The sequence below is a fragment of the Anabrus simplex genome, chromosome 12 (assembly GCF_040414725.1).
Source record: "Anabrus simplex isolate iqAnaSimp1 chromosome 12, ASM4041472v1, whole genome shotgun sequence".
Taxonomy (NCBI): domain Eukaryota; kingdom Metazoa; phylum Arthropoda; class Insecta; order Orthoptera; family Tettigoniidae; genus Anabrus; species Anabrus simplex.
In genome coordinates, this window is record NC_090276.1 from 100,484,356 (window position 1) to 100,500,454 (window position 16,099).

The 16,099-nt window shown below is 40.0% G+C and overlaps 1 protein-coding gene across 1 annotated transcript in view; it reads right to left on the minus strand.

Moving 5' to 3' along the window:
* LOC136884171 (cytoplasmic dynein 2 intermediate chain 1) overlaps window positions 1–16,099 on the minus strand; it is a 278,007-nt gene that overhangs the window by 36,638 nt on the left and 225,270 nt on the right. The window contains exon 14 of the mRNA XM_067156209.2: window positions 2,978–3,036. Coding sequence (XP_067012310.2) covers window positions 2,978–3,036 — 59 coding nt within the window. The remainder of the gene's footprint in view (window positions 1–2,977; window positions 3,037–16,099) is intronic.

The window sequence follows — 16,099 nt, forward strand, 5'->3', positions numbered from 1 at the left end:
CTTGTCAACTTCATCCTCATCTGCACCCTCACATGGTGAATACACGGACACAATTCTTGTCCTAATTCCTCCCACTGACAAATCTACCCACATCATTCGCTCATTTACATGCCTAACAGAAACTATGTTGCGTGCAATGGTATTCCTGATAAACAGCCCTACCCCAGACTCTGCCCTTCCCTTTCTAACACCCGTCAAGTACACTTTATAATCTCCTATCTCTTCCTCCTTATCTCCCCTTACCCGAATATCACTTACTCCTAGCACATCCAGATGCATCCTCTTTGCTGACTCAGCAAGTTCTACTTTCTTTCTTCCATAAGCCCCATTAATATTGATAGCTCCCCATCGAATTCCATTTCGTTCGCCAAGTTGTTTCCAAGGAGTCCCTCGCCTGTCAAATGGGAGTGGGACTCCATTACTCCCATAGGTCCGAGGCTTGCTTAAAGTGTTCTGAGCTCGGTAAATTCATGAAGCAGGATGCTGCCCTACTTGCACATAGTCCAAGTGAGGATCTCTCCTCTAACGGGTTATGGACCACCGGTGAATTGTGTAGTCCTGGCCGCCTGAGCACAAGGAGGGCCACGACTCAGAATATGTCCGAGATGCCCACTCCCATTCCATAGCAACTGGTATCCCGACTCTCAGGACCACTTACTAGGCCACTCAGCCGTTGCCCATGGTTCACGAACTAGGACGTGACTACAGTAACCCACAAACATGAACCATACGTTTCGGAAAGCAATATTTTAATGTGTAAATTTTGTAATGTTCGTATCGAGTGGGAGAAAGAAGATACTGTCTCAAAACATTGTTTAAAAAATAAGGAACATTCAGAACGTAAATTTAGCACTCCAACAGTGAAACGGCAGGCAACAATAGAACTCTCATTAGATATGTAAAAGAAAGCTAAGAGTAAAAAAATATTCACGAAACAACAGCGATGCTACTCAAAGCCAACATCCCGCTGGAGAAGGTAGACGACCCTGCAGTCCGGAAATGGCTTCGAAAGTATGTATCAGGTATGTGCAGTCTATCAATTAAACCTCCACAATCAACGATCAGTGATTAGTAATTAAACCTTTAATGATTAATTTTAGAATTTCATTAAAGCGATACGGCAATATCTATTTTGCGAAACAACGCGAAAATTAGTATTCTTCTCGCGAAATCGTTCAAAAATTAATGCGAAAAAATCATGCCTCTACTTATGACTAATAAGGACTTAGAATTTTCATCTATGGAATTCCCTACAAACCTATACAAGATTGATTGAATTTTATGAGATAATAGACTAGAGTTGCAATTTAATTATTAAGCTAAAATAACTATTAAGGCAATCTCACTTTTCCAATGTAGATATTGAATATGTTGATGATTATATTATAATTTAGAAGATATTAAATGATATGTAGCCAATGAATGCTACACAGGATTGAAACTAATCTTATCTAATTTATGAAGACAGATCAAAGCAATTATTGTTAATATCAGGAAGCAGATTTAAGAAGATTTAATCTCGTTCAACAAGTCCAATCCACGCAGACTTGTAAAATGTGATCCATGTCATTTTAAAATGAAACGTTAAGGCTAAGCTGAATTAACTATCCTTTTCAATGAATATTGTGACAATTTCTATGATTAAAAAATATATATTATTGAACAAATAATTTAATTTGTCAATCATTTCAAACTTCAAGCAAATCATATATTTAATTTATCCATCATATTTATCTCTTGAATAAATGATAATTAGTAAGATTTAACTTATTATTATTAATAGATTTTGGTATCATATGTAAGTTATGATTACGCAGTGCTAATATATAAACCGATACCGCAACTGACAAGCGATAGAAATGTCTGTCAGATTTATCTTGGGTGAATGGAAGCGTTGCGTTGAATAATCCTCTCTGAATTGACGTAAAAAAAATTACATATTATTTGTTACAAACCCTGAGATGCCTACCGACCATAAGCATGGACTTTTCTTGTACGCCACGAGATTTGGACTCAGGAAACGGCGCACTCCGTAATATTTCCATCTTCTGTGATCATGGGCGCCCATGCCTGGAGGAAAGGACACGGACCCCCCCAGCTCTCAGGGATAGGAAAAAATCTAATATAGTCAGGTGTTTTTCTTTCAAGAAAATGATTTAAAAATCGGTATTACATAGAAGTGGTAGGGGATACCGTGTGTGGTATTCTACTGTGGAATATAAGTCACCATTCATCTTCCAAAATATTAAAAAATACTACATACTCCCAGGTCTAGCCCCCTCCCCCTACAAACTATCCTATGGCTGCCCTTGTCTGTGATCACACTTCCCAAGTACTTGAACCACTTCCAGAATTTTACCATTCAGTTTTATCTTTTCTCTTCCTTCCTTCCCCTTGTCATCACTATTGTTTTACTTTTCTCTGTGGTTACTTTCAACCCAAATTTTTTTAATCCATACATCTACTTGTTTTTGCACTTCCGATTCATCGCCACCCCATATCACTATATCATCTGCAAGCAACATGGCTTTTGTTGCCTGTCTTCCCAATCTCTGTTTAAGGTTCCTATGAATTTCATCCATGACTATCCACATCCGGGCGACTCGAGTGGGACATTGATGATGGTGATGATGACTATGATGAATAGTATGGCGGATAGTACACTTCCCTGTTGGAGACCAGTTTCAACTTTAAACCATTTTTTTTGTCTGCAAATGAGTGCAGATTTAGAATATAGGCTACGCTATGTGAAATGTAGTCTACTTTAAATGAAACTGAGATTTTTACCCATCCCAGCTTGACTTAACTTGGAAAATCTGGAGAATCTTGTCTAAATTTGGATGTCTTGAGGTGCAATCTCGTTCAGGAAAGACTCAACCTCAGTATAGCCATCATTACATCTCTAGTCTTCAAAATTTGAAGTTACAGGCAATGGAAAGTGCAAATGAACATAGAGAGCAAAGTTAGTGATACTCACCAAGAAAAATGGCTGGCTGAAGGGGCACGATTCCAGACAGCTGGCAACCGAGAAACCTTCTGGAACACGTGAGAACACAAATGTAAGAGACATGCTGACTACATTCTCTCCAGAGAACAACGGCAAACCTGCTTGAGTAAATCTTAAAACAAAGAGTCTACTGAAAATCAGATCCCTAAACAGCGAGTTTCTGAGTTTTAGATGGGTTAGGCTTCAATTGGTTTCCTCTGTAGTAGTAGGATAGTTCAGAAAGAGCCTCTGATAACTTTTCTTCTACAACCTCAAAGCAGTTTGCTTGAGTAGCAATAGCTCGATCATCCGCATATATGAAGCTTCTGGTGCCAACTGGAAGAGGTTGGTCATTCGTATAGATATTAAAGAGCATAGGGGCGAGAACACTGCCTTGTGGCAGACCATTCTTTTGTTTCCTCCATCGACTTTTCTGATCCTGAAATTCAACGAAGAACCTACGATTTTGGAGAAGATTGCAAATTACTTGAGTCATCTTGTAATCTTTTGTCATGTTGTATAATTTGCGCAACAGTATACGATGATTAACTGTATCATATGCAACAGATAAGTCGATAAAAGCCACCCCTGTGATTTTATGATTTTCATATCCATCTTCGATATACTGTGTCAGATGGAGGACCTGTGAAGTACAACTTTTCCTTTACGGAATCCTGCTTGCTCTGGAATAAGAAGTGGTTCAATGATCACAGTAAGTCTTTCCAGGATCATCCGTTCTAAGATCTTGTACAGATGACACAACAGTGAGGTAGGTCTGTAACTTTTTGGATCATTTGGGTCTTTTCCTGGTTTGAGAATTGCGATTACTCTGGATTTCCTCCACACACGTGGTAATTTGCAGGTGTTTATACAATTGTTGTACAGTTCTAATAACCATTGTTTAGCAACAGGTCCAAATTGCTTAATTTACTCAACACATATTTCATCTAGGCCGGCAGCCTTACCATTCTTATACTGATTTATTGCTCTGTTCAGCTCAGATAAAGTAAAAGGTTTAGTGAGTGTATCTGTCTCCTGCTCATAATCCCTCTCAATTCCTTTATTCTGAAGCCGACACTGATTTGATGGTTGTCCATTTCGTAGAAGTTGATGTGCTATTTGGTTTGCTGTGACACTGGAATGTGTTGAAGTTTTATTAGGATCACTACTGAGTCGTCTAAGTAATCGCCAAGCTTTTTGACTACTTCTACCCATGTCAATCTCTTCCATCAACCTTAACCACTGTGGCCGTTTTACTTCAGAAATAGAAGAGATTACTTGTTGTCCCATTGTGATGGTGTCATTGCTGAAAGGGTTTTCTTCGAAGAGTTTATGATACTCTGTTAAGAGGGCAGAGGTTTCTTGAGTTAGACCTTGTATGTAGTTTGTTCTACATCCTCTAGGGATTGTAGCTCTAGAACACTCCCTGATGATATTATTAAACTGTTCATACGCTTCTGGAATTGGATTGAGTGGTTTGATCTTCTCGTCCAGTAAGTTGGTGAATCTTTCCCAGTTAGCTTTCTTAAAATTATATCTCCTTTTAAAGTAGACCTCTTGAGGTCTAATGGCAGCTACCAGTTGACACATTATTGGGCGATGCTGTGTATTCGGAATAGGAGCAAATACAGATTTAACACACTGATGTGCTATCTTTTCGCTCACAAATATTAAGTCTGGATTATAACCCCGCTTCCATCTACCACTGTTAAAAGAAGAAGGGAGCTTGCTATCATGGATAAGAGACAGGTGGTGTTCCTCAGCCCATTCTAAAACATTCTCACCACTCTTGTTGTCTTGTTCGTAACCCCAAATACTGCTGTGGCTGTTGAAGTCACCAATGAAGAAAGATACCTTCCAATCATCGAGATTGTTAGGTGGCATGAATGAGAATGTTACATTAGGAGGTTTATAGATGGAAACTATAACCAAATTGCTCAATTCCACTGCGATCAATTCTATATCATTTTCTTCTGTAATTGATGTGGAGAGAATCTGGAGATCTTTGTGGTTAGTAAAGTGGTGTGTTGAGTGAATATGAAGAGGAGAGTGTCGGGACAAACCCAAACAACCTGTCCCCGAGCAAGAAGAATTAATCACACGCGATTTAATTCCCCGACTCAGCCTCGGAACCCTGTGAACCGAAGGCCTCAACGCTGACCACTCAGCCAAGCAGTGGGGCAGTTTTTAAAATGAGTAAATCTCACAAACTTAACATGTTACAGACTGTAATGTCCTTTAAAAATAAATAAACACCTACCTTTTGTTTTTGGAAAATCAACTTGAGCTAGAAATCGAAAATAAGTGAAGAAGGGGTTGAATTCTCTTGATGAGGATACTTATATCTCAAAAACTAAAATGTTAAAGACCGGAAAATTGGTATTTGGAATCTCTTATAGAAATAAAGAAACCGTTTCTTTTTTCTGACTTAAAAGAGGACTGTTTCTCACATATAGAGTTCCATGTCGTATGCTCCAGATTTAGCTCTGCCAGTAGCTTAGTCATCATAGCCCCAAAAGGCAATGCCACGAACATGGTTTACAAAGAGGTTCTGAGTTAAATTTAAATGCAATATTTCGGCGAGTTTTATACTTTAGGGATTTTCAGATAATGTGCAGTACCGAAGAAAAATTAATTTTTATCAACTTACAAAATCATCGTGAGCAAAGCTGTTAGTAATTACTCATTTTCTTATTTCATGTCATGCAGAGATAAAGCGAGCGAATTGCTGTTCTCGTTGCTATGCCGCAGAGTGGCGCGCTTGCCGGCCAACCGATGAGAGAAACTCAGTGTACATGAAAAGTTATATGAGTCTATATTATTGAACACATGTAAAACTTGTTTCTTAACCCCAAAGAAAAACAATTAAAACACAAGTTGCCTAGATTTTTGCAAAAACTCAAAGTGAAAGGCAAGAGTTCAGCCAGAATGTTGCGGCATCAAAATCCTTCGGACTTAATAGGATTTATAGGCTACAACTTGTGGTTTTATATCACAAAAAATGTGTTCTCTTACAGTAAGAGTCTCCATGCACGCTGGCAACTGTCCTTGAATAACACGCAGACTTGGAATTAAAGCTTATAAATCTCATACTTTGTCCTGTGTTGGCTCAACACAACTAAGAGAATTCCCACCTTCCAATACTTGTTAATTTCCTATAGCTAGTTTATTGTTTACATGACATCATCATCATCTTCCTTCCAAGTATTGGGCCATGTGTCCCGTTACGGTCTTGTGTTTTGTTTACATAACATAATCCAGCTTCATTTCTAGGTGTATACAAAATAGAACATGTTTCATTCCGATTATGGAACATTTTCAGCTAAAAGATTTGACAGAAAATGGCAGGACATGATTACGGTGATGAAATAAAATGTTCATTCATGTTTGGTTAAAATTTCCAACAAGTCACTGTCCAAGGAACGATTAAAATCGGCGTAAGACGTCTTCTTTATTCTGGAGAGGTGTATGCTTGTTGATCTTGAAGATAAAATTGAGAACATAACAGATTTTCTTAAAATATGGTTGTCGGGGAAACTCTTGAAACATCCCTAGTTGAAGTTGGGCTTTGAACTTAGACTGTTGAAATGAGTCTGAAACTAGAAGAAATTAAGTAAGAAGGAGATATTTTAAAGGAGAAAACCTGGTAAGAATGTATGTTGGTGAGGTGTATAAGGATATATGAAATTGTTTACCTCGTAATCGGTCGTGTTGTATTTAGCGTCCTCCCTTACGCATTGTCGTCAACTGACTTGAGTTCTGTGCGTGCGTGAGGAGCTTGTGGTAGGCGAGGAGAAGCGGAAAGAGAGGTAGGGGAAGAGGGGGAAGCAGGGGGAATGCTGTGTAGGGTGGAGCTAACTGAGAAGTGGTGTTGTGATAGGCGAGGGGAAAAGGTAGGAGAAGTAGGGGGAATGTTTTTCCGGGTCCTTTTTGATGGCTTTTCTAGATAGCCTCTTCTAACAATATATTGATATTCTCCATTATTTTGTTAGAGTTCTGGCTGGGGTTTTGTTTCTGATCAATCTCAATATAGATATTTGCAAAAATATTCATTCATTTACCTTTGTTTAACGTTCGCAGAATGGTCAAGTCCCTTTCAATTGTCATAAAATTATGTTTATATTCAGTCATATGAAGACTCATGGCTGAATATTTCCTATGTTTCTCAGCATTAATATGATCCTGGTTTCTTACTAGCAAATGTAGTCCTGTTTGCCCAATGTATGAATTACTTAATTTCTTCTAGTTTCAGACTCATTTCAACAGTCTAAGTTCAAAGCCCAACTTCAACTAGGGATGTTTCAAGAGTTTCCCCGACAACCATATTTTAAGAAAATCTTTTATGTTCTCAATTTTATCTTCAAGATCAACAAGCATACACATCTCCAGCATAAAGAAGACGCCTTACGCCGATTTTAATCGTTCCTTGGACATTGACTTGTTGGAAATTTTAACCAAACATGAATGAACATTTTATTTCATCACCATAATCATGTCCCGCCATTTTCTGTCAAATCTTTTAGCTGAAGATGTTCCATAATCGGAATGAAACATGTTCTATTTTGTATACACCTAGAGATGAAGCTGGATTATGTCATGTAAACAATAAACTAGCTATAGGAAATTGACAGAATTGGAAGGTGGGAATCTCCTTATAACTTAACCTTAGACTTAGTATTATCAACACTATAATGTATCTATAAAAATAAAAAAACTACTAAACAAAGAAAGATATGTTTTGCACTTGAAAGAACATCAGATTGTATCAAATTATATACTGTATATATTTTAAACTGATGAAAATTGTTTAGATATGTACAAAACGTTTAAGTTTAAATTTTGTTTACAGCCCGTAATAGTTGAAAGTTAGAACTTATCTTAATGAAGTGCTCTCTTCTGCTATTCCAACAAAGTGTGCAGATTGGTGAAATGCTCTGTGACTGGTCAATTTTCTTGGCAACCTTCCGTTATGTCATGCTCCAGCTTATGTCAACGGCTACTTTGAATTGTACTTTAGCTTTATCAGTAATGTTGTTATTATTATCATATTTAAATTATTCTAGAAATTATACAGGGGCTATTTCAAGAGCTATTAATGGGCTAGCTAGTTTACCGGTAATTTTCTGTTGCATCATTTTCTGGTGCTGTCAATGCCATTCATGAGAGTGTATTTGTACTTTATTATTTTGATTACCATAATTGTAGATTATTACATCACAATCATTAACTTACATTTACTCTGTGCCAAGTTAGCTTACACGGGGGTTCTGCTCTGAACCAAGTAAAGGCAGGACATAACCCTGAGTGAGACAATGGGGCACGTCCCAATGGCTGATAGGGAATGTCCTGTAGATGTGCAGGACAGGCTTAGGGCCGGTTTTACCATCTACTGGTAAAGTGGCTGGCAGCTGCCCGGGAGGTAAACTACCTGGAGGTGTAAATCGGCTGGTACTTTGGCTTGCGTCCAACCACCTCCGCGCAAGCGCTAGGTAGCTACCCGGAGCTAGACACCGATATACAAAGTTGGCTAGACTGATTTTCAGCGACTTCTCGCTTTCGAGTGTGGTGCTATCTATCGTAAGATGCATGAAACTCATTTCGATTGTCTTATTTCCCCGTGCTTGCGTTTGCTGATTATCACCAAAACGCCAAAGAGTTATGGACAACGATTTATGTCAAGCTTTTGTGATTTTAATCTATGATCTTCAATATCAATACCTAAATGGGATTAAAATCCTCGAGATTACATTTTCTTACGCCAGTTATAACCTGTCTTGTAAGGCAGCGTTTTTGAAAAGTATTCTCGTAGTAGATTGGTCAAGTCGCTCGCTCCGTAATAGAAGGTACGCAGGTTTTCATCGTATTTCTAATTTACATTTTAAAATGTATTTTTGTTCCCTGCCGTTGTTCTCAACTCTCTTTTACGCGCTTCCATATACGTAGAGATACACACACACACACACACATACACACCTTTACAGACTTACTGCCTTTGAGCATTCTATCTTCAGGCTTCTGTGAATTGATTAAGTATCTCCACGATGCTCTGTTGGCAACTAGTTCTGTGACCTCGTTTAGTTCCGCATGCTTCCGTTTATTGATAAAGCATTTCATTCTAATGTTTAACTTTATGAAGATAAAGTTGGAAGGTACTGTAAATGTAAAGAACTAATCGGGATAAATATCCATTCATAGGAAGAATTCAGGAATGGAATAGTTTCCAATTTCTTCGAAATAATTTACAAGAAGACTATGTAAACAACTAATAGGGAATCCGCTACCTGGGCGACAGTCCCATGTGCTATTGATCATAACATCACTTTCTATAAGTAGCATACATATAAAGCAATTTCCTAGTAGACATAATATTGTAATTAAATATTTCAATGAAATATATTATTAACAAAAGAACGTATGAAAAGAGGCATACAGATTAACACAACGCTAATAATGGAAATAAAAAAGATTCGTCATAATAACGACTCGAACCTGCATACCTTGTATTACGAAATGAGCGTGTTAGCCATTACACTACGAGAACACTTGTACAGTTAGGATACATACATTAACTTATACCTGGTGTCTGAAAACTGAAAAAGTAGAAAATTAAAGCCCATTTGAAATGATTTCCAAGTAGATTTTGATTTTATATCGGACATTAAGTTCAAGTTTGTTTATAATTACCTGGACGATCTCGTAATTTTCAGCGAAACCTTCGAGGAACACCTACTCCATCTCAACGAAGTGCTGGAAAGACTGCGTAAAGCAGGTCTAACCCTCAAGGCATCCAAGGTTTCCTTCGCACAACCCCAGATGTCCTTCTTAGGACATATCGTGTCGGGGAGGGGTGTCGCAATCGATCAGTCTCATACTGCCGCCATTAAGAATTTTCCCCCTCCAAAGGACGTCAAGGCTGTAGCCAGATTCATTGGCATGGTGAATTTCTTTCGCAAGTTTATTCCTAATTTTTCTGAACGTGCAGCTCCATTGAACGATTTGAGAAGAAAGGATGCCAAATTTGTGTGGGGTGATGCCCAACGTGAAGCCTTCATGGACTTGAAATCGGCCTTATGTAACGCCCCTGTACTGGCTATGCCAGACTTTTCTAAACGCTTCATCCTTCAGACTGACGCCTCTTCCTCAGGCATATCCGGAGTTCTTCTACAGGAATTTCAAGAAGGGCGTCGTCCTATTTCTTATGCTTCCCGTGCCCTAAATCCTGCTGAGCGCAATTATTCCATTTATGAGTTGGAAGCCCTGGCTGTTGTCTTCTCCTTAGAACGCTTCAGAATGTACCTGGAACATCTCCCTTTCGATCTGGAAACTGACAATCAGGCGTTGAGTTGGGTACTGGCCAAGCCGCGAAAGACCGGTCGTCTAGCACGATGGGCAGTGCGCATCTCAGCCTTCCAATTTCAAGCCCGCCACATTCGTGGCACGGAAAACGTTGTGGCTGATGGCCTCAGTAGGATGTTCCATCCAGACAGCTCTGACCCTCAATCAGAGTCAGTTGACTCATCTCCCGAACAAGTATCAGCTTTTGTCAATGTAGTTCTCACTGACTCTCCCTTCCTTTTCAAGGATATTGCTAAACATCAAGAGGATGATCCTGAGTTAAAAGCCATTGTCGACAGGATTAAATCCGGTGAGCATGTTAAGCCCTATATTCTTAAGAATGGTGTCTTGTGTTGTCCTGCTCGTGGTCGCAGAGACCCCAAAATTGTAGTCCCAACTAACCTGGTCCCGGCTCTCTTCAAATACTTTCATGAATCCCCAGTGGGCGGTCATCTGGGCGTTTTCAAAACAAGGGAAAAAATCCGTAACCACTTTATTTGGAAATCCATGGATAGTGAGATCCGTACCCTTGTCAAGTCCTGTAAGACTTGCAACATCAGTAAACCTGCCCCGAATACTCGTCTAGGTCTCTTGTCTTCTGAGCAAGCTTCTCGCCCCATGGAAAGACTGTTCATAGACTATGTTGGTCCTTTCCCGAGATCTCGGAATGGTCATCGTTTCATACTCGTGTGTGTTGACGCCTTTTCGCGTTTTACGTGGCTGTTCCCCACTCGGATGGCTAACGCCAACACCACCATCTCGTGCTTGAAACAGATATTCGCCTCGTTTGGACCCTGTCAATTCTTGGTAAGTGATAACGCAAGAGCCTTTACTTCTGCCCAGTTCCGGAATTTCTGTTTTGATCTATCCATTGCTCATGTAACCACTACCCCGTATTACCCGAAGCCCAATTATGCTGAGAGAGTGAATCGTAACCTGCGATCTGCCCTAATCGCTTATCACTCCTCAGACCACTCCAAGTGGGATTCCTCATTGAATTGGTTGTCATTTGCATTTAACACTGCTGTCCATGAAAGCCACAAGCAAACCCCTGCTTCGATGATGTTGGCTTTTACTCCAAATTCTCCTCTATCTAACCTATGGTCAATTAATGATCTTCTGCCCGACGATGCCAGCCCAGAAAAGATCCGAGCTAATTGGCACCGTGCACGAAAGAACTTGAAGGTTTATTACGCTAAGGTCCAGCGTAATTACAACCACGGGCGAAGACCGCACAATCTCTCTGTGGGTGACCAGGTATTTATTAGAACTCATCCCGTCAGTAGTGCTGCGGACCATGTTATCAGTAAGTTGGCCCCCAGATTTCGAGGTCCCTGCACCATCTTAAAGTTCCTTACCCCGGTGACATTATTGGTGAGCGATCCCGAAAGGAAAAGGATCAGCAGAGTACATCTCTCGCAGATCAAGGTACCTTAAGTCTGGTAGGGAAGGGTAAATACCATTGTTGGTGACCTTGTAGATTTAGTTGTAAGTTATTTGTAAGAATTTAGTTATAAAATAATTTTATTGTGAGGTTATTTATAAGGTTTTGGTAATAAGATAATAATAAGTTTTATTGTAAGTTAGTTGTAAGTAATTGTGTAAGTGATTACTTTAGGTATCCTCTAGTGTAATCGATTTAGTATTATAATACCAATATAATGGTCCGTTATTGGACATTATAAATTTTCCAGCTAACTCATTCTTGGTTGCCTGCGTTTCGCCCTCGTGTGCCAAGCTAGGCTCGTCAGTTGGGACTTAGCACAACACCCAAGACGCAAGGCTAGTGCATACCGTGGAGGCCACTGCATAGGCTACTTGAAGCCACCAGCAGTGCCAATGCACTATGAGAGCTATGTCTCATTTCCAAAAATTGATGCCTGCCTGGCCATCAAATAATGTAGATGTTGATTCCCATAGGGAACCTAAAATATTTGTTCTGAATGAGTAAATTTATAATACCAATATAATGGTCCGTTATTGGACATTATAAATTTTCCAGCTAACTCATTCTTGGTTGCCTGCGTTTCGCCCTCGTGTGCCAAGCTAAGTCCCAACTGACGAGCCTAGCTTGGCACACGAGGGCGAAACGCAGGCAACCAAGAATGAGTTAGCTGGAAAATTTATAATGTCCAATAACGGACCATTATATTGGTATTATAAATTTACTCATTCAGAACAAATATTTTAGGTTCCCTATGGGAATCAACATCTACATTATTTGATGGCCAGGCAGGCATCAATTTTTGGAAATGAGACATAGCTCTCATAGTGCATTGGCACTGCTGGTGGCTTCAAGTAGCCTATGCAGTGGCCTCCACGGTATGCACTAGCCTTGCGTCTTGGGTGTTGTGCTAAGTCCCAACTGACGAGCCTAGCTTGGCACACGAGGGCGAAACGCAGGCAACCAAGAATGAGTTAGCTGGAAAATTTATAATGTCCAATAACGGACCATTATATTGGTATTATAAATTTACTCATTCAGAACAAATATTTTAGGTTCCCTATGGGAATCAACATCTACATTATTAGTATTATAAGTTAGATAAGTTTTAGTTTAGGGTCACTACTTGGAATTTTCTTCCTTTTACGGTCAGGTTTAGGGCACCCTCCTGTAGTTTCTTTTCACCCCCACCATAATCTTGTCATGAATTTTAGATAGCAGTGCTTACCCCGGGGCTAGTGCCCTAATATCCCTGGTATGCGAGGGAGTCCCTACTGCATATTCATTAAGCCACCCATCAGGTGACTCTACGCGAGATCTTCAGCCCAGCAGCATACTTTTACCTCAAAGTATTCCCCTGTCTGCTGCGGTTTGTGTGTGTTACAGTGGCTGCAGTGACCAGCTTTTTCGGGCAGCAACCTGAAGTGCCAAATTGGGAGGCACACTGTGTGCCTTGGGCGTCAACATCCGGCATCACTATCCTGCGGGGAATGTCCTGTTGGTGGCAGGCGGACTGGACGGTGTCTCACCCCTGCTTATTTGGTGCAAGAGACCACTGAACTGCATCTCACCTAGGTGTCCGGTTTGGACTGACCTTGAATGGAGGCTGGCGTCAAACGGCCGTGTCGGCAGCCACATCATCAGCAAGAACCTGCGCCCTAGCTGTGCTGTGACTGTTGTGGGAAAGTAGTGCAAAAGTGTTAGCAACAAGTGAAGAGTTTTGGTATTTCTAGAATTTGGAAGAAAGTATGGTGTACATGATTTGGTGGACAGACTACAAATTGTCTAATCATATGTGAAAAAAGGCATTTTGTAGTGCAATGTGACAATCCATGTGGATTTTGTGATATTTATTCAAGAGGTGGATCTATATTATTTTTGAAAATTATGTGACAGTTTGTGTTGGTTGGTTATCGCAAAGGCTACCACAAGAAATCGTGTGTGTTAAAGTACTATTGGTACTGTGTGAAAACGTTCTATCGCTTGCTCCCCAGTGATGTTATATTATTGGTCGAGCAGGGCTCGACTTTCGGGGGGAGGAAGATGTTACAAGTGAACTATGTAGGATGAGTGGAATGTAATTTTTTTTAAAGACTTTATTGGCGAAGTACCATATAATGTTTCATTTATCATGACCTAACCTGTACTGTTATTTGTAGAGCATAAGATAATTTAATGACCTAACCTGTACTGTATAATGTTGTAACATAGGCATTTGTAAATAGAATTCTGTCTATAGTTCCTGAAAGATCTAGAAAGTTGCATAACTTTTGTACTGGGTGTGTTACTTTGTTGGTATGTGTTCTAGAAAGTGTGTTCTGTTTATTCTGGAAAAATACGACTTTCGCGATAATGGGTATTCTAGAATGTTAGTCTGAGTTCTCGATCGAAAGTAAGGTTGTGATTGGTGAGTCTAGGTGGCGATAGGGGACACGTGCACGCTGATTGGTTGCCTCCAAGGCCAGTAATTCCTATATATAGTGAGCGAGGTAGTGTTCGAAGGTATTCTGTATCCTGAATTCTGTCGGTCTCGGTTATCTGTCTGCGAGCAGCCTATCTGGATGACGTCCCTCCGGTTTTCGGGATGGCACACTCCCCGGGTAAGCACTCTTGAATTCCGTTCCTGCTAAAAATTCCATAATATTCCGATTTGGTTTTCATACAGGAGTCTGCCCTAACCTCGCCTAGATTCACCAAATTAGTTACTTATGACGCCTTAGTTTTTCTGCTAGACTTACCTGTTCGTTTTCCGAGGCATTCCCGTTTTGTTTCACTAAAATATGTATATTGTAGTTTAATAGTATTTCCCTTAGGGTTTGCCTCTCATAGTTTTGTATCACTTTAGGTACGGTACGCTAGATTTTGGATAACCTGTAAATTGCATTGTACTACTGCACTGGTAACTAGATGTACAGCTGATTTGTAATTTGAATTTACACTGCTACGAACAACCTATGTATATCACTGAACTTATAGCTCATAACTTGGAATGTACATGTAGAATTATCTTGTAAATAATATTTTTAAATCTAAGGATCACGGTGATTCATTTCGGAATCCGCTATCTAAGCCATGTCCATGCCTTTGGTAGGTTCCCAGCCCTTCCATCTTCCCTTATTGTCGTTCACTAGTTGGCCCTACTGATTGTTACGTACTTGTTTTGTTGGAGATCTGCGTATGCTAGTTTCTGTTTTTCCGAGTGTGTAGTGTTTACTTATATTGTGTATTGTGCTCTTACCCTCCTTTTTAACTGTGTTTGTGCCTTTGTTTAGTGTTACCACTGTAGTAGAGGTAACAAAATATTTCAATGAAATATATTATTAATAAAAGAACGTATGAAAAGAGGCATACAGATTAACACAACGCTAATAATGCAAATAAAAAAGATTCGTCATAATAACGACTCGAACCTGCATACCTCGTATTACGAAATGAGCGTGTTAGCCATTACACTACGAGAACACTTGTACAGTTAGGATACATACATTAACTTATACCTGGTGTCTGAAAACTGAAAAAGTAGAAAATTAAAGCCCATTTGAAATGATTTCCAAGTAGATTTTGATTTTATATCCTTTTAAAGTTTAACGAAAGCTTGACTTATAAAATGTGTTCCTTAAACTACCGATGCGAGAGGCTGGTGTGACCGTTGCAACACAAGGGAAGCATTAATGTTCAAGATCCTGCAATACAATATCAGCCACTGTTACAGTATCATGCTTTTCTCGGTATACAAAGATAATTTAAGTTGTATGTCACCAGAAATACAGCTAATAACGTTCAACTCTCAAAACTTGCCCGGCAGGTAAAGTCTGATCGGGCCCTCGAAGTGGCTGATAAATTACGCGCCAGGTAACTACGATTTATGCTGCTGATAGCGCTATCTGGGGGTGGTCGAACAGAAACATCCTTTTACACGGAGAGCAAATTATGCGCTACTTTACCAGTAGGTGGTAGAACCGGCCCTTAGCCAAATAAACAACCACGGATCAACTGAGACGAAAAGGACTGCAGTCAACAGCCTCAACAGTGGAAGAGGAAGTTTCCCAACGGCTGAGAGGGCGGGCGAACAGGCCCTACGGCTCACAACCATAATTCTAACAATGGATGGAGCAATCTATCCCCGAATTTTACCATGAGGAAACACTATGCATGATGGAAATACTTTCAGAAAGAACTACCACAGGTGGTACCCGATAACAGAAATCCACCAATGCATCAGGCAGCGCACACAGGCCTTCCGATTCTGGGGAGCCTGTATCAGTACGCAAGATGGAGTCAGAGCCATGTGGTAGCCAGACCAACGATGAACTAATGAAGAACACGACGATGAC